The 19,695-nt window shown below is 38.4% G+C and overlaps 1 protein-coding gene across 2 annotated transcripts in view; it reads left to right on the top strand.

The window, feature by feature from the left end:
• The window catches only part of nr3c1 (nuclear receptor subfamily 3, group C, member 1 (glucocorticoid receptor)), a 43,886-nt gene extending 24,564 nt beyond the window's left edge, over nt 1–19,322 (top strand). The window contains exons 3-9 of one of the 2 annotated variants that reach the window (XM_046858787.1): nt 7,926–8,089; nt 12,091–12,207; nt 13,243–13,521; nt 14,571–14,715; nt 14,956–15,086; nt 16,280–16,437; nt 17,980–19,322. In XM_046858787.1, the coding sequence (XP_046714743.1) occupies nt 7,926–8,089; nt 12,091–12,207; nt 13,243–13,521; nt 14,571–14,715; nt 14,956–15,086; nt 16,280–16,437; nt 17,980–18,132 (1,147 nt within the window). In that variant the 3' untranslated portion in view covers nt 18,133–19,322. Of the gene's footprint in view, nt 1–7,925; nt 8,096–12,090; nt 12,208–13,242; nt 13,522–14,570; nt 14,716–14,955; nt 15,087–16,279; nt 16,438–17,979 lie in introns of both variants that reach the window. The other variant, XM_046858786.1, reaches the window with a different exon arrangement.
• The last annotated feature ends 373 nt before the right edge of the window (nt 19,323–19,695 follow it).

Genomic DNA, 19,695 nt, shown 5'->3' with positions numbered 1-19,695 from the left:
AAAAGCGAATATTTAAATTGACTAAAGGCAACTTTCTAAATGTTTTAATGTTAGAATAGTACTTTTACCTTCTTATGTAAATTTTATGGAAAAAGGTACTACGGTTATTCTACTGTCGTGACTTACATCATCTCACATAAAATGTAAACATTATATCAATATTGATATTACCTCGGGCTAACTGAAATTATGGAAATATTAACGGACTGATAACCAGTTTTGTACATCCTGGTTTTTATCATGTTTGGAGATTGGGAAGGATTAGATTAAGAAACTCTAATTAAATTAAAAAAGCATTTTGGGACAAAGCTAAAATATGTTGAATATTACTATATAACTGAGAAATGCCACCGAAAACTATCCGGTTTGAGGTTCAGCTTTCACTTCACATCCTTTTTTTTTGTGCGGGTTTTCTTCTGTATATAGCTGTATATAATGCCATGCAACTGTATATCAGACATTTCCTCTGCTCTCTTTCATTATTTAAAGGGCATCTCCAGTGACTCTCTTTTGTTGTCACGCTCCAGTAGTTACAGAGTCGCGAGGGCGGCGTACAAACCCGAGATTACACTGTTAAACTGTGATTATTTTGACCTAGAACTGAAAGTTAAATGTGTTGGAAGAACTTCTTTTTAACATTCAGTACCAGAGCATAGCACTTTAATACTCACACGTTCAGGAAAACAAAGCAAACGTAGAGAAAAAAAAAACAAAAAAAACAATGACTAAAATACAGCCTTGAGGCTGAAGTTCAGAATCCATGGGCAGCAGATTGGGAACAAGTCTCGACAAAAATAAAAATGAATCTGTTGCCTTCGTACTATGTAAAATCCATTCTGTATTCTCTTGTCGTGGTTAACCTTCTAAAAAAAATAAAAAGGACTTTCCACCCCAACCTGACCTATAGCTCTCAAGATTACCAAGGTAATATCAAACATAATGATGCATGTTTAAGGCCTTTTAATGAAGGACATTTCATTAAAATTTATAAATAGTGTAATTGTTGGTTTTAATTGGTATTATTTCAGTCATTATCCTTTTATATTTTCTACCTAACGACTCAGGAGACGTCCTAGCCGTCCAAAACCCACAGCACTTAATTGCAAATAAAATATTTGTCTCCCTAACAGGCCGCCAAGACTAGTTAAAAACATTATCCAACTAAACAACATTTCACCTGCAAATATACAGTGTGGTTAATAATTATACTGTACTTCACCTAATATACCGTACTGTATATAATACAGTGCACCTCATATACCGTACTGTATATAATACAGTGCACCTCATATACCGTACTGTATATAATACTGTGCACCTCATATACCGTACTGTATATAATACAATGCACCTCATACCCTACTGTATCTAATACAGTGCACCTCATATACTGTACTGTATATAATACAGTGCACCTCATATACTGTACTGTATATAATACAGTGCACCTCATATACTGTACTGTATATAATACAGTGCACCTCATATACCTACTGTATATAATACAGTGCACCTCATACCCTGTACTGTATATAATACAGTGCACCTCATATACTGTACTGTATATAATACAGTGCACCTCATATACCTACTGTATATAATACAGTGCACCTCATATACCTACTGTATATAATACAGTGCACCTCATATACCTACTGTATATAATACAGTGCACCTCATATACCGTACTGTATATAATACAGTGCACCTTATATACCTACTGTATATAATACAGTGCACCTCATATACTGTATATAATACTGTGCACCTCATATACTACTGTATATAATACAGTGCACCTCATATACTGTACTGTATATAATACAGTGCACCTCATATACCTACTGTATATAATACAGTGCACCTCATATACCGTACTGTATATAATACAGTGCACCTTATATACCTACTGTATATAATACAGTGCACCTCATACCCTGTACTGTATATAATACAGTGCACCTCATATACCGTACTGTATATAATACAGTGCACCTCATATACCATACTGTATATAATACAGTGCACCTCATATACCGTACTGTATATAATACAGTGCACCTCATATACCATACTGTATATAATACAGTGCACCTCATATACCGTACTGTATATAATACAGTGCACCTCATATACTGTACTGTATATAATGTACATTACAGTTCTTTACCTTTTATATTGTTCTGCATGTAATATTCTAACCTGCATATTATATATACATAATATACTGTACAATATATAATACTACACTATGCATATTATGCTGTACAGTACATAATTAGCCAAATTAGTATTTTTTAATCTTTTGACAGATCATTTTGCCTCTTTTAAGAAACAATTTGTAAACTCATCTGCCAATAGAACGAGGCTATTTCAACATGAGTACAAATCACCAGAAACAGGTTTCCATGGTCTTATTGTTATTGTAATATCGACAAGTTTTTTAGGGGAAAACCATCAATATGCCTTTATCCAAGACACTTTCTGTCATTTATTGTCGAGAGCCATCATTAGGATTTTTCACTGCTTGCAAACCAGGAGATCTCGTTCTACAGACACTAAGAGAAGATTAAGTATGTCCCGTGTCACCAGAGACCATCAAGGTTCAGACTTTATGAGAAAAAATACAATTATAAAATAAGAATGTAAAAAATGTGAAAAACCTCAAGACCGGTTTTCTCAGAACCGTGAGATTGATTAGCTGTGCACGGCTCTCTCGCTCCTGCCGGCAGAAACCTTCTGCTTTTTCTGTGAGACTATTTCAAGGAATTGGCTTGCTTTTTAAAATCCTAGCAAAAGCAGATATATCGCAAGACTGACTCACCCAGAGCTGCTCCATGAAAGTAAATCTGCACTTATGTAACCCAGCACCATATATATATATATATATATATATATATATATATATATATATATATATATATATATATATATATATATATATATATATATATATATATATAGAGAGAGAGAGAGAGAGAGAGAGAGAGAGAGAGAGAGAGAGAGAGAGAGAGAGAGACACACTGGCGATCAAAATTTGAGAACAATTTATAAACAATTGAACAATTCTGAAATAATGTTATCTTGAAGGAGTTTTTTGAAGGAGTTTTGTCCTGTCTATACAATGCTACCAGAACTTTTTCACAAAATTAAAAAAAAACATTACTTTGCAGAAAACACACTGATCAAAATTAGAGAACAACAATGACTGTAGCATGGACAACAGTCAGCAATTAGTAGGAAGTGTACAGGCCTCTGCTCTGAATGACTTCAGCACATCTGCGGCCACAGGACAGCACAAGTCTCTCACACTGCTCTGGTGTGATTTTGGTCTACTCTTCTTCCAGTCTCCTCCACAGTTCGGTGACTGTAGTGGGTTTCTTGGCCATAACTTTGTCACCAAGTATTTTCCAGAGGTTCTCTATTGGGTTGAGATCAGGACTCTGGGCAGGCCATGTCATTATTTCAATGTTTTCAGTTTCAAGGAACTGCTTTACCCATTTTGCTGTGTGACATGGAGCGTTGTCCTGCATGAACACTGCGGGCTGATTGGGTGATGAACGCATGGAAGGAACCATATGTTGTTGAAGAAGGTTCTGATAAACATTTGCATTCACTCTGCCATGTAGCTGTTTAAGAGGCCCAACTCCTGCTGCAGAAAACATGCCCCAAACCATGACACTTCCTCCTCCACTTTTCACTGACTTCTTTACACACTTTGGGTTCAGTATTTCTTCAGTTTGTCGCCGAACATAATGTTTCCCATCGGACCCAAATAAATTAAACTTGCTTCCATCACTGAAGTAAACTTTGGACCAGTTCTCCTCTGTCCACACAACATGCTCCTCAGCAAAGCTTAGTCTAGCCTTTTGATTCTTTCTGCTAATGAGAGGTTTGGTCACTGCAGAGTGGGCTTTCAGTCCAAATGCTCTTAAACGTTGAGACACTGTATGACAGATCCTTACCCTGTTCAGCACTGAACTGGGAGCAATTCCAGCTGCAGTGTGGAAACGATTGCCCATTGAGATCCTCCACAGTATCCTGTCCTCTCTTGAATTTGTCTTCCGTGGACGACCAGCCTTCTTGGCGGACTTGAATGAGTTTGTGATGTTGTAAAAATTCAATATTCTTGAAATCACAGATTTGGAACGACCAACTTGTCTTGCTATGGCTGATAGGGTCATCCCTTTGGCTTCATCTGGACAACCTGCTGCCGGAGGCTTTCATTCTCTTTAGAACGGCCCACCATCTTGCAGAGTCAGTAAAACTGGAATTTAGGCTGCCAGTTAAATTGGGGTTGACAGATAATCAAGGAAATTAGCACCAGGTACCAGATTAACACCAATAACTAGGAGGTATCTGAAAGTGTTCTCTAATTTTGATCAGTGTGTTTTCTGCAAAATAATGTTTTTTTTAAATGCCTTAGTTATTTGTGGAAAAGGTGTTCTGGTAGCATGGTATAGACAGGACAAAAACTCCTTCAACTGTTGAGCAGTGAAGATGACGTTATTTTAGAATTGTTCAATTGTTTATTAATTGTTCTCTAATTTTGATTGCCAGTGTGTATATTTATTTATTTATTTATATATATATATATATATATATATATATATATATATATATATATATATATATATATATATATATATACACAATACACACACCCCATGATAAACGGACCCCAAAATGCTATTTTATGTATACAGTACTGTACTGTATTAACATTTTATAATTAATAATTATACTTTTATTAATAAATTTCATTATTTCAACATTAAACTCTATAAAAACAATTCCTTATAAGTGTTTTGGTCTATGGTGCTATCCGCGAGAGACCGGGAAAATCAGCCAAACAAATTAGTTATGTGGCAAATGCAATATATAAATATTATATATCTAGAAGTACTGCACTCTCATATATATATATATATTGTACTGCAGAACTGTCAGTCATCACATTATCCGTATATGTTACACACACTATGGCTGCTGTATTTTGTACACAGTCCTAAAGTAACTCTTTATCGTACCTGATGCACAATACTGTCATTTGTACTACCATGCAGTCACACTTTATACTTATTTGTTATATAATCTGTATCCCTATTTAATACTCATACTGTCTAAATTCTCACATTGTCTGCATTGTCTTGTCTTGTCTGTTTTTGTTTAGTATTGTCCAGTCTGAATGTATAGTGTTATTTATGTCTGTACTTTGAGAGACAGCTGAAACCAAATTCCTTGTGTGTGTCAACACACTTGGCCAATAAACGTGATTCTGATATATACATATAAATTCACACTGTCCCTTAAATGGAGTGTTATGTAAGTATATTATTGGAAAATAAAAATATTTCATGCAGGATGAATAAATATTGTGTAATTGTGGCATAATTATTGTGCTTTTAGAATTAAACTGTGAAACCCATTCAAGCATGGGGTTTAAACTGAGATTTGAGTTGAGAAAGCTTGTAAGACCATGTTTTTATTATAAAGTGTATAGTGTTTATTTGTTAATCCTCAGTAACTGCCTGGTCAGGGTTGCAGTGATTTATATTTTGGGAAAAGTTGAACATGTAGCTGAGGTTTGAGGAACTGTCAGAAATACTAGAAATATACAATATATATTAAATATATACCCATAATTCAGGATAAAATCTGAATGCAGATACTCAGGGATGTTGTACGGTGAGCTTTCTCCTAGTCAAACTGTTTGGCCGTAAGTCAGGTTACTAGCATACAAAAGTACAACAGTGATGGTCAGTAATGATGTATGTTTACTTTATCTTTTTTTTCATGCTGGAAAACGTTGCTATATTATTGTGTAATTTTGCGCTTTTCACTTCACTTCACTGTTTTATTTTGTATTTTTTTTTATATAAAACATGCAGTTCCTTGGAAGTGAAAACATAAACTTGGAAGTTAAATGCGAAGATCGCAAGCCCAAAGTTGTGCTGCAGAGGGAGAGTCTCGCTGTGAGCTGGAAAGTAGAAATTGCGCTCCTTTCAACACATAAATCATTAAAAATAAATCGATCTAATGTGAATCCATCGTGGATTACGGTGAGGCCAATTCACCGAATGTGTGTACGGTACCCTAGTGCTAATACCAGAGACGCATCCGCACATCTGCACCGCTATCAGGTTTCTAGACAAAACACGGAGCATCAAATAAACACGCCTTGACAACTTTCGGCTGCACACAGCCAGCTTTTTTCCCCTCTTCTATTGCTTATTATAATAATTTCGAATTATCTTGGTTTAGCGCAAAGATCAGCACAGCGATCGGGAAGTTGATATTCGGTAGTGAGGGGTGCAGGTTTTAGCACAAGTAGTTACCAGCAGAATGAGATAAAGGGGTACTTCCCCGTGCCGCCTTTGTGAGAAGTAAAAGCAAGCCATTTTGTTTCTTTTTTTGATCTTATGGTATCAGATTTGCAGTAAACCTTAACACGTCTTCCGAGCACTAAAGAGATAAAGGTAGAGGTTGATGTCGACCGCACTAATGTGTACCAGTGTGGAGGACCAGTGAGGTTTTTGTGGTTAGAGCAAAGTGCAGGAGAACACTAGTGCACGTATATCGAACATGGTGAAACACCGTGAATTTAATTCGAGAACGTGAGCTCAATATGATGTTTAATGCCGGATCTACTGATATCAGACCGCGTTACGGTCGTACCGTTTGTTTGTGCGTTATTTTGTTATTGCAGCACGTCATTTGCATGTAGGCCATTCGTTTGGCACCGTTTCACACGCTGTGTGCCCTCTGTGTTCCCCTCCCTCACTCTCATTCACTCACTCAGTCGCTCTCTCTATCTTTCTCTCTTGGTTCTCTTTCTCCACGTGTGTGTGTGTGTGTGTGTGTGGGTGGTGTTGGTTGTTGATACAGCTTCGTGCTGTCAGCTCTGTGCCCCTGTGGCTGCAGGGCAGGGCTCAGCTCACACGCCTTGCAGACTTCCGTCGCCCCCTGGTGGCCGCACCAACCACCCAAAGCTCTGTTTCGTCTCTCCGAAGTGACCTTCGGGTAGAATTTGACACTCAGGCGTGTCCAGATGTCAGAGCTAATTCACAGCTCCTCGTTTTTTTTTTTTTTTTTTTTGGCAGGCCGCACGGACCAACGATTTCTCCGTCGCACACAGTGTGTGCTGTGATTACGAACGTAGACGAAACCTTCCTGTAGTGTTCCAGTTCAGTGAGAGCCATAAAAAGTAAAAAAAACATAATGAGATGTTATCATCGACTTTATTCAAATCGAAAGCAGAAGGGCCGGAGAAGGTTGTGCAAGTTGTTTAATTTTTTTGTTAAATTACATTATTACAAATTACATTGTTCAATTTACATAATAAAGTTTCTTACATAAAACATCACAATGTTTACTACAGTGCGGTGCAGTTTGCTTTTTTTTACATGCTTACCTGCGTTATGTACTTATGTACTTATCTATTTGGTTATTTATTTACTTGCGCATTTACTTACATACAAAATTTGTATCCTGTTTATGTATGTGTGCTTCGGCTTGTTTATTTTTCGGCTTGGTTAGTTGGGTTACCACTTTCGTACATGCTTATCGATCTATCTTCTAGGTTTTTTTTTGCTTGCCTGTTTTGTTTGTTTTTGCTATCAGTTAAAACTTTGATTGATCTACATTTTTTATTATTTCACCCATTTGGGGAAAGAGAGAGAGAAAGAAAGAAAGAAAGAAAGAAAGAAAGAAAGAAAGAAAGAAAGAAAGAAAGAAAGAAAGAAAGAAAGAGAGAGAGAGAGAGAAAGAGAAAGGCAAGTCTGAATCTGGAATGGCATGAGTGAAGCATTTAAATTAAATAAATAATAGCAAAAATCACGCTTTGAAACCGATAGTACCTGAGTAGCCTAATGATTTCTCTCACTCTTTCTCTTCCTTTCTTTCTTTCTGTGTGTGTGCATTAGCTCGACTGCCAGGCCTGAGGCCAACACTGCCACGTCCTCGGGCACGGGGAAGCTCGGCGGCACACACAAAATCTGCCTGGTGTGTTCAGACGAGGCGTCCGGCTGCCATTATGGAGTCCTCACCTGCGGCAGCTGCAAGGTCTTCTTCAAAAGAGCCGTGGAAGGTGAGGGTGAGGCTCGCTAACACACACACACACACACACACACACACACACACCTCTGAGTCACACCACTTTCTGTCTCTCACTCACACACAAACACTCATACACACAGGAACATGAACATGCTTTCATACAGGCTTCACAAACAACAGAAAACACAGGAACACGAGTGTATAATAGACCTATTGAACATAAAGGTATATCTTATCTTAAAATTATCACAAATATTTTTATGGTCTGACAGTTTCAAGAACTTTTTACCTCAGATTCTTCTCAAAATCTCTTCAAAAAATCTTTTTTTGATCCCGAATGAATGTTTAAAATGACATTTTGACATCTAAATTAAAATCCCGTCATTCCAATGCTTTGACATCTGAATTAAATTAATAAATAAAACAATGACATGAACAGCACTTTGGTTTCATGAGGTGAAATGTATTTATATAGTTAATAACCTTAATTAACCAGGAACCTTAAACTCACTGAGGTAAAATCTCTTTTAAAAAAAAAACAGCCTGGACAATAAGACAGCAAAAAAAAACAACTAACACACAAATAAATATTAAAGACATAAAAAGACAAAGATATGTGGGGGGAAAAAATCAATTAGAAGAACTAGAAAAATAGATAATAATAAAGTCAGATTTCACAAAAAAAACTACTTCCAATATGGCAGCAAGTTATTTATTAGTGCCTTAAAACTGACCAGTGAAGAAAACAGAGGAAATTTAAAATATTCTTTATTCTGGAGTTGGGTTGCAACTAATGATTAATCTGATTATTATTATTTTATTTTATTTTTATTTTTTTATCGGATTTGGAAAAAAAATGGCTAAGCTGTTCTGCTTATTATAACTATATCGAACCCTAAGGTTACCTCAGGGTATTTATGTATAGAAGTGTACTTCACATCGCCAGATATTGAGTTTCACTCTCTTTAATTTGGACATTTTAAAGCTTATAGTAGCTGCTTGTTGAGGAGCACATGAGGGATTTCTCCCTTGAACAAATTCACTCATGCTGGGTTGTTGTTGTTTTTATCACGTAGTAAAGCCGCAGTAAATCGGGTTTGAAAACCTATAAGTTACTGTTGTAGCAAACAAATGCTATAAAAAAAATGAAACGGAGAAACGCAGCAGGCTAACAGGCTTAATTAAAAAATAAGAACAAAATATGCACCGGTGCACAAATGCATCATCATTCGCAGAAAACCACAACAGTGAGTAAAAATGTGATCGTTTACTGCTGCTGTGATTTGCTGCTTTTTTAGTGTTTGTTCGCACTGGTTTAATTGAATTTATCACGATGTCACGAGAGAGCCGATGTGCGACCCGATGCTCACGAGTCACGACAGAACAGATCCAGTGCGACTTTCCTGAAGTTACAAACAGTTTACACAAGAGCACTTCATTACACTACACCATTTTTACATGATGAGGATTCTACAGTTTTTACTCACCGTGCTTCATTCGTGACTTGGGACACTTTTTCCTGCTGATGGTTGACCCTGAACTCTCTGCTATTTCGCAGGCGGCTGCGTATCTTACCTTCACGCTAAACCCAAAACTTGAGCTGCCCAAGTAATCGATAAACGATTAGTTATCGTTTATTATCGATTTTATTGATCCGTAGTCGCAGCCCGAATCTGGAGATTGTAATCTCTGTTTTTTACAGGAATGATGAAAACTAGGTAGCAAACCACATATAGATACATTTTATATATACACACTATCTGGACACCTGACTTTACTGGCGGCATTCCCCAAATTGTAAAGGACATCTTAGGATGCGATTGCATTCGAGAAAAACCCAAACCAGCTCAATGAAGGTACGCTACACATGGTTAGAGTGGAAGATCCTAAGTGTTCTCATTTAGAGCCCTGACCTCAACGCTATTGAACACCTTTGGGATGAATTGGAACACTGACCGCACTCCAGGCCTTCACACCTCACCTACATCAGTACCTGACTTTACTAACACACTTATTACGTTTACATCAGTTACTTTTGTGGCATTTAGCAGACGCCCTCGTCCAGAGCGACGTTCAAAAGTGCTTTGAGTCTCTAGCAATGAATAAATCTACACTGGTACGCAAGATTACAAACTTAATATCAATTATGAATCTCTACAGCCACACTCCAAAGTCTAGTGGAGCATCTTCCCAGAAGAGTGGTGGTTATTGTAACAGCAAATGGGATTCAACAAAAACAACATGCGAATCTTATGGGCAAGATTACACAAACTTTTGTAAATATAGTGTGTGTGTGTGTGTGTGTGTGTGTGTGTGTGTGTGTGTGTGTGTGTGTGTGTGTGTGTGTGTGTGTGTGTTTGACATAAAATATCTATTAAATGACTTAAGAGACTCTCTGTTTCTGCGCCAACGTGCGTCATGTTCCGAACTCGTGGTCTCAGCCATCTTTTTTCATTGATTATAATAAAGTTGTAGACTTTACATGAATATTAATAAGGGCGTTATTTATCTCGGAGTGGCGTCTGGGGACAGTTCAATGTTCTGTTCATTAGTTTTGTGTGACTTGAAGGATGGCGCTCAGGGCAGAACGCAGATGGTAACTAAACTCCGTAAATACTGCTGATGCTCGCCTCCGCCGTCTCTCTGAGCCTCGTCATGTTAAGACGAGATTACCAGCATGGTGTCACAGTACGTGTGTGTGTGTGTGTGTGTGTGTGTGTTCATGTGTGTGAGTAAATCTCTGGCTGCTGATTTAAACATGCTGTTCTTCCCTGTTGGATACAAAACGCATCCCGGCAGTGTGCAATTAGAGAATGTATCTTATTGGGATGTAGATGTAAAAAGAATATAGTATTCATTTCATTTAATGTCCTGTTCTTTGTGATACAAGTTAAACTTTTGCGAAATGGGTTTTACAAGTGGGTTTTCTTTTGAAAAGCAAAAAATCTGAACCGGCGTTCATGCGAGCTGCGTTTGTCACGCCTTTAGATAGCGGATGAAAAAAAAGGAGCATGTTAACATGCATGTTGCAGAATCCACATAAACATTTTGCAATACATGTAGAAGGTATAAACAGTGTAACGATTTTTACAGTGGTATTAGCCTCATAGTCACTAGAATTTGTTGCGTCAGCTAAATGACACGTGTCTGGAAAATGTTATCTTGTCTCATTTACGCTTTACTCAAGTGAGGTGTAACTAAGGCTGCACAATTTCTCTCATTTTCAAGACTGGAAACTTTCCATTTGAATGAACTGGAAAATAATCTCACACTTTCAGTTGAGTTTCTACTCTGCACATTCATCAGTCACATGCACACAGCACACTTACCGCCAGGCCACTGAGACCACGCCCCCTACATGCACTGTGCGTTCCTTCTTAACACGTATCTCTTCTTGTATCCTGCACACAATAATAATATAAAAAATATGACATACTTTTGTGTTTAAGACGTTAGTAAAGTACCTTGCGCACATCAAGCTTGCATTTATTTGATCAGAACAGAATATTTGTGAGATATATGTGTAGAAATATCTGTAATTGTACACTAACGATAAGTCAAAAACGTCATTTTTTAAATCTGTATTACTTTGCATGCATGTCAACTTATGACCAGACGAACCTTTTTTTTTTTGGTTTGTATATGATACAGTTTATATACATTTTAACAAAATTTCGAAATAATTCCCATAAATTTCCCATAAATTCCCATCAATTTACAACTTGGAATATTTCCAAAATTCCCCAGATGAAGTTTCCATGGACATTTTCAACCCTAGGTGTAACTTGACATGTTCACCAACACCAGCTAGAACCTAAAAAGCCGTTTCTCTGAGGATATCGTTCGTGTACGCGTAACCATCCCCGATGCAGGTCTGTCTCGTGTTGCTATAATCAGGAATGTCTGAAACTAATCAAAAGGTCCCTTGTGCCTCCTGCTGATTTCTGACCGCCGCAGTAAAAGCTGTTAATCATAAATGAGTATTTTTGGGATTATTGACTAAAACTAATGGACTATTTTGAATCCTTGCAGGGCAACACAATTACCTGTGCGCCGGGAGAAACGACTGCATCATCGACAAAATCCGCAGGAAGAACTGTCCCGCGTGCCGCTACCGCAAGTGCCTGATGGCCGGCATGAACCTGGAAGGTAAAACTTGGTGATGCCGTAAACGTGGGCTGAATAGCAGTCTGTCTGCGACTCGGCTACACTGTGGGCTCATATCACATAAAGAGCAAAATGGAGAGGATTTGTGTCACTGTAATTTTATTCATTTTAATATACTAGTTTTGTTTCTTTATGTAGAAGTTTTGATATCCATGTATATTTTGTGTTTAAAGACTTTTCCCATTCACTACATATCCTCTCTACATACAGAGACTGTCAAAAGTCTGGAAACATCTTGTCTTTTATGCCTTTTGGGACACATCTATGTTTCTTTCATTTGATATACAACAAATTAAAGGCAGAAACACACAAAAAAAGACTGCACAAAAGGAGATTTTTGGCTCTGACAGAAGAACTTATGTAAGCTGGAGAACAGAAGAGATGATGTTAGCAGACTGCCTCACACCCGCAGGCAAACATGGAGGTGGACGCTTAAAGGTTTGGGGTTGTTTTAGAGCAGGGAACATTGAAGACTTCTATCCAGGTGAAAGGAAAACTGAAAAACAAAAAACATTCCATGCTTCAACACCATGCAGTACCATCTAAATAGCTGTTAGCGTTATTATTATTCCAATGTGAAGGAACATACATGTCTCTCAAAAAATGGTGTTTCCAAACTTTTCACAGGCCCAGTAAAGTCTAGTATAACATGATATTGTACAGAGAACGCATCCTCCAGAATTTTCCTTGTTGGAAATCAGCTACATAGATATTTCATTGATTCTAATAGATTTGTAGACTTTAAATGAATATTAATAGAAGAATATAAATGAGTTTGCTTGCCGAATGTGGTGTGTTGTGCTGTACAGTATTGTGTGTATTAGGGGTTTTAGAGGACGAGTTGGATTGGAGATAAACTCCACCCCCTCCCCTGGACTTTGACTTCTCGGTCTCTGTTCAAGCTTTCGAGCCGTCAGTTTAGAACCTTATCATATGAAGGTCATGACCTCTAATAATAGTCGTCACCCAAATATCCACATTGACCAGCCTATTTGAAAACCCTCTCCCCCTCTCCAGCACGTAAAGCCAAGAAGATGAAGATGAAGGGTGTACAGCAGGCGAACACGACCGAACTGGCTCCGCCTCCACCACCCGAGCAACGAGCGCTGGTGCCCAAAGCCATGCCGCAGCTGGTGCCCACCATGCTGTCTCTGCTCAAAGCCATCGAACCAGAGACCATTTACGCCGGCTACGACAGCACGGTCACAGACACCTCCACACGTCTCATGACCACCCTGAACAGACTGGGAGGACGCCAGTTCGTCTCTGCAGTCAAGTGGGCCAAAGCTCTGCCCGGTACTGACAACCCACACACACACACTTTTATTGTTCAGCTCATAGACTCACATGTGGTGGTATTCGTCACAGGTTGAGGATAAATAGTGTGTAAACGCAGGTTGGTTTTAAGGGGAAAAAGGTGATATTCAGTGCTTAATATTTAAAGTGTCCCTTTAGGATTATTATTAATTTCATCATATTGCATAAAACTGCCATGAAATAAAGCAGTGAATATCATATAACTGTTATCATCCTCAAACCCAAGTTTCTGTGAGCAGTTGGCAGCTTAGTGTTTAAGGCATTGGTTTTTGGATCAGAAGGTCATGATGATTTCATGACGCCCACTCCTGGGCCCCTGAGGAAGGCCCTTAACCACACCGCTGCTCAGTTGTATAAAAGACAAATTCTAGATCCATTGTTTGTCCTGAATAGTAGTTAAACCATTCTTAAAAATAACCTTTAAGTAACTGTATATTATTTGGTTTTCCAGCATCTTCTACATATACGACTCATGCATCTGTGGCTCAATACAGCCAACGCAAAACACCCTGTTATGTGAGAGAGAAACCTTGAGAGGAACCAGACTCATCAGAAGGACAACGAATGTCCACTATAGTTCTATTATTTTTGAGGTTATCAACTCTAGATTCAGAATATTAATTTGTACCAACCCATGATTGTCCCTGTCCAGCAGATTATAGATTTACAGATTATAGTTTGAAAGTGCATGTGGAAAAATGGAGTTTTGTGTTTGAATATTGAGACATTATGAACAATCCGGTAATATTCAGTGAAACTGGATCAATTGAGCAACATGAAACAGATTGCGAGTGTACCGGATTCTGCGTCTGCTTTACGCAGTGACTGAAACTCTTGACTCCTGTATTTGTAGCTGTGCTTCATGTACAGTGTTCGGTGCTTCTGATTGGCTGAACTCGTCTACATGCGTTTAGTGAGTTTGGGATCAGCACCTTTACCGTTTTGCTGATGAAGACCTGAATTGAAAGCTCTTGTGACGCTCTTGCACCGAACCTACCTGCAGGCTCATGAACGTCTTCTGTTTCTAGGTTTCAGGAACCTTCACCTGGACGATCAGATGACTCTGCTGCAGTCCTCCTGGCTCTTCCTCATGTCATTCGGTCTGGGCTGGAGATCTTACCAGCAGTGTAACGGCAACATGCTGTGTTTCGCCCCAGACCTTGTGATTAACGAGTATGTACACTTCTCGTTTCTTCTTAACTCACTCACACTCTGCTCCAGGACCAGTGTTTATACAAGATGGAAGCAATAAAAGAACGATAAACCAAATACACCATTTGCTTTAATCAGCTATTATTTTTTCACCTGAACATAGTCTGAGTCAGTCATCTATCAATTTCTTTCTGGTACCGTTGCGCTTGCAGTTGTCAGGTGCAGGAGAAACATTTGTGCGTGTTTTGCACGTGTGTGCAGGGAGAGGATGAAAATGCCCTACATGGGTGACCAGTGTGCACAGATGCTGAAAATCTCCAGTGAGTTTGTGAGGCTGCAGGTGTCGAATGAGGAGTACCTGTGCATGAAGGTCCTCCTACTGCTCAGCACAGGTGAGAAACACAACACAACACAGCACAGCACTCACCTCTCAACCCGCATACACATCGTCACGTGATTCTGTTTAACTCTGTAAAGCTGCTTTGAGACAGTGTCTGTTGTGAAAAGCGCTATAGAAATAAACTTGACGTGATCACAGTGAAGCTTGCATTCGGGCGTTTCATGATAAACATTTATGTACCGCTCGGATTAGATTGCATGCACGGTCTGATTATTCGGGGTTTGGAAACTGTAATCTGATATCTGCAGAAACAAAACCAGACAGGAAATAACGCTTGTGCAGTTATCGAGCGAAATAAGTTCTTGCAAATGCATTTTCTGCCACAACCTCCAGAGAACCGAGAAGAAATTCATAAAATGATGCGCTGATATTTATTAACATTCAGCCATGTACATATTACACATTATATGTTCTATTTTCTCTAAAACTATACAATCCGGTTACAGTTTTGACTTTTTTAGCGCTTTAACAGAGGGCATTGACCTGAAGCAGCGTTGCAGAAATAACTAGAATACAAATAGAGGTCAACCGATGTTACGTTTTTCTTTTTGTTTTTTTTATCCAGTATCCATTTAAATAAATAAATTTTAAAAAACTAACTTCATGTAAAACAGCGCTGAATTATGTAAATGTGCTAAGTAAAATAAATATGAATATATTCATTAATAAATATAATTTACAGCTCTCCTGCAGCACGCAGTCTTGCGTTTAAAAACAAGCAGCATGTGGTGTCAGTGATCCGCCTCTAGAGGCCGCTCTCGTCATGGACATCCTTAGCCGATTCGGCAACGGAGGCAAACCGGAAAAACCATTGGTATGGATTGTTGCCGATAGTTCCAGCAGTCAACTATTGATGGCGATTAATCAGCAAAACCGATAAATTAGTCGGCCTCTAAAAACAAATATACATTTTACCGCTTAAAAATAGTCCCTGTAAGTTTACCTTTAATGAGTGATCAAGTGGTGATGGTGGCCAGGCCAGGAAAAACTACCTGCGATGGTATGTGGAGGAAAAACCTTGATAGGAACCAGACGGAAAAACGGAACCCATCCTCATCTGAGGGACACGAAATGTCTATTCATTATAAGTGCAGGAAATGTGTTGTTGAACCCTGTACTGTTCAGGTTCGGTTAATCGTGCTCCTAATAATAATAAATAAATGACACCTTTCTGTTCTTCCTCAGTGCCAAAGGACGGTTTGAAGAGCCAGTCTGTGTTTGATGAGATCAGGATGTCGTACATTAAAGAACTGGGAAAAGCCATCGTGAGGAGGGAGGAGAACTCCAGCCAGAACTGGCAACGATTCTACCAGCTCACTAAGCTACTGGACTCCATGCATGACGTAAGAGTCTCGGCTTTTCTGCGCTTATACACAAATAAAGCGTTGAATAAAAGTCACCTGAAGTCAGATTCCTCCCAGCTTTCACGTGATGTTATGCACAAACTCTGATCTTTCCGTGCACGTATACTGTACAGCGCTGTACGATGCCGGGGCATGTTCGTTTCCACGGCGTTGCACACGGCCACAGTCTAGAACACGTGAGGGAAGTCTGACTCACCCAAAAATCGCTTTTTCAAACCACAAGCTGCTGTTCTGTAACATCAGTTGCGGTTTGAGCACGGAGTTCAGTAATCTGCATACATCACCGTGTAACAGAACACTGCAGTGTAATGATAGCTGCAGTTTGAGATCAGATCATCACCCCTCAGGCTCAACGTTTCACAGACAAGAGAGGGAACAGAATGTGCTGCAGATGAGAACAGTTTCTGATTATAAATAAAGACACTCCTCACAGAGTCAAGCTCATGTACGCTTTGGTTATTTGCTTATTTTGGACTTTGATTTGTTTAGCACTTTGTCCTCAAGCAGCGTTACAAAAACGACCAGATTACAAATATCAATTTTAACGTCAGTAAGAAGTCCAGTGGTGAGGAAAATCTCCCGAGACTTCATGATGAAGAAGAACCAGTCTCACAAGGGAACCCATAATCATCTGGATGGCCATTCATTTTATTTCCATCACTGTTCTCTGATGGACATGTGAATGCAAAAATGTTTCATATTAATTACAGTCCAAAAACATTACAACTTTATTCATATACATACATTTATTTCATTTTTTTTTTATGATCGTCATTTCACGTGTGTGTTTGGGGGGGAATTCAGCTACTTCATCTCAGTATCAGAACGCAAGCTTCAGAAACTCCATCAGAGTTGAGTTTGTGTTCGTTATTAAAACTGTAAAATGTTCAAAAATTATTCATAAATAACAGACCATAGGAATATGATAAATGCATTGTTTCATATGCATAGATTTAATAACTTAAATATATCAATTAATACATAAAATGCTGATAGAAAATTATTAGATAAAATAGTCAACAAAATATATAATGATATAAAATAATCTCAGATTCATTTGATTTGTTTTTAAACGCAGGACTACTATTGGTCCGGTAGTTTGTACAAAACCCTAAATATAAATTATGACCTTAATTATATTCACAGTTTAAAAGCACATGATTTGATATTTTTCCATCACCTATGTGATCTTTACAACTAATGTTGTAAAGATCACAACAGCAGGTTGAGCGGTAGTTAGTAATAATGAACACTAGATGGCAGCTGAACAAAGAGCTGCACTGGATAGAACGTGTGTGTGTGTGTGTGTGTGTGTGTTATAATTAGGCCTGTTTTATACTTGAACTATATTTTGGGTAGAAAGACTTCATCCTTCATAGACATTTGACCTCAAATTAAGGAAACTTTTCATGAAAGTTATACTATAAATACACACTATCTTACTCTCATTCTGTTTCTCTTCTTCTTTCTCTCATTTATTCTCTCTCTCTCTCTCTCTCTCTCTCTCGTTCTCTCTCACAGATGGTTGGTGGACTGATGAACTTCTGCTTCTACACCTTTGTGAATAAGTCTCTGAGCGTGGAGTTTCCCGAGATGCTCGCCGAGGTCATCAGCAACCAGCTACCAAAAATCAAAGCCGGAAGCGTCAAGCCGCTACTCTTTCACCAGAAATAAAAAGAAAGAATAAATATTTTTTTTAAAAAGCACGCCCCTTTTTTTCCGGCAGCGGGACAACATGCCTTAAAAGCTACACCACATCACCAAGCGTTCCTCATGAACCACGCAGAGGGACAGAGAGGCCTGGGGGACGTGGATGAAGGGCTCGTGAGGGGGAGATGATGAGGATTGTTGGAGTAAATGTGGAACCGAACGCAACTGATCCAGCACAGAACAACAGGAGGACATGTTTAAAGACTGGTAGAGGACAGTTGATAATATGGTGGATGGAGAAAAAAAATTATACCATTAATGTTGTCTCAGGTGTTTAATTCTCAACATTACAATAAGTAGTAAAGCTATTTCTACATAGTCTTTTTTTCTTTTTTGGAGCAAAAGCAAAAGCCCTAGCACTTATCGTCGATACGTGCAACTCGTATACGTGTTTTTAGATTTTCAGATCTTTATTTTCTGTCAAAGATTATTATTATCCGATATGCATCTTGTTCGAACGAATCATTTGTCACGTGTACAGCGATGCCGCTTTCCACGTTGTTGGAGTTAAGAGAAATTACTTATGAGACATATCTTTTTTTTTCCCTCTCTTTCCTATTTTAACGCTCACGATTTGCTAAACGCTTTACTGAATCTCACAGTTATATGATTATAGCAAAAAGGGAAAATATGTGCCTTTTTTTTTTTAAGCTTCGTCCTATTTTTAGTCTTTCTGTAACAGCATTCTGCATCATCCATCATGTTAGATATTATAATTTGATTGTATTTTTTTATACCCACTTGCACTGGCGATTTATTTTCTTTTTCTTTTTATCACGATCATCAAAAAAGTAGAATCGTTTCGTTCCTGGCAGCTCCATAATGACGTAGCATGTACTAAAATCAATCCTTATTGCTATTGAAATTTAGGAGTCTGATAAACACGTGCACCCCCCCCCCCCCAAGTGCACAAACACACACTGGCCTGTTGGACTTTCTTGTTGACTAAAATGCAATTCTAAGCACTTTTTTCACTTATATTCAATGCTTTAAAAAAAAAAAAAAAAACGGGCGACAGGAAAGAATGCAGGTTCACATGTTTGTGTTTTTTAGCATTTTGTCTTATGGAGCCATGTTTTAATTAGATTTTTGTATTTTTTTTTTTTTTGGGTCGTTTGTTGAATGGTGTAGGAATGAAATCAATGCAATGTGAATCGCGCTTCTGATTTACGCTCTTCTTTTCGGTCTTTTTGTTTTTGTGTTGTCGTTGTTGTTGACGGCTGATGTACGGAGGAAAAAGCCAAAACCTATACAAACTAAATATTCCCAGTTCCTCATAAAATTATAAATGAACCCTCCTGTAAACACACACAGAACAGTAGTGAATGAAATACAGTACAATCATTATAGAGCTCTCACACACACACACACACACACACACACACACACACACACACGTAAATCAGTCTAACCCTCGGGGTAATGATCTTAGCTCAGTCCATTTCTCAGATAAAGAGCAACATGCTAGCCTCATACTCACTTCTCGGGGAATTTCTACAAGCCTGTATTTGTTGTTATTCTAATCCT

Source organism: Silurus meridionalis, chromosome 10, assembly GCF_014805685.1.
Source record: "Silurus meridionalis isolate SWU-2019-XX chromosome 10, ASM1480568v1, whole genome shotgun sequence".
NCBI lineage: Eukaryota > Metazoa > Chordata > Actinopteri > Siluriformes > Siluridae > Silurus > Silurus meridionalis.
Note: the sequence above shows the minus strand (reverse complement) of the source record. Positions and strands in the feature narration are given on the sequence as shown.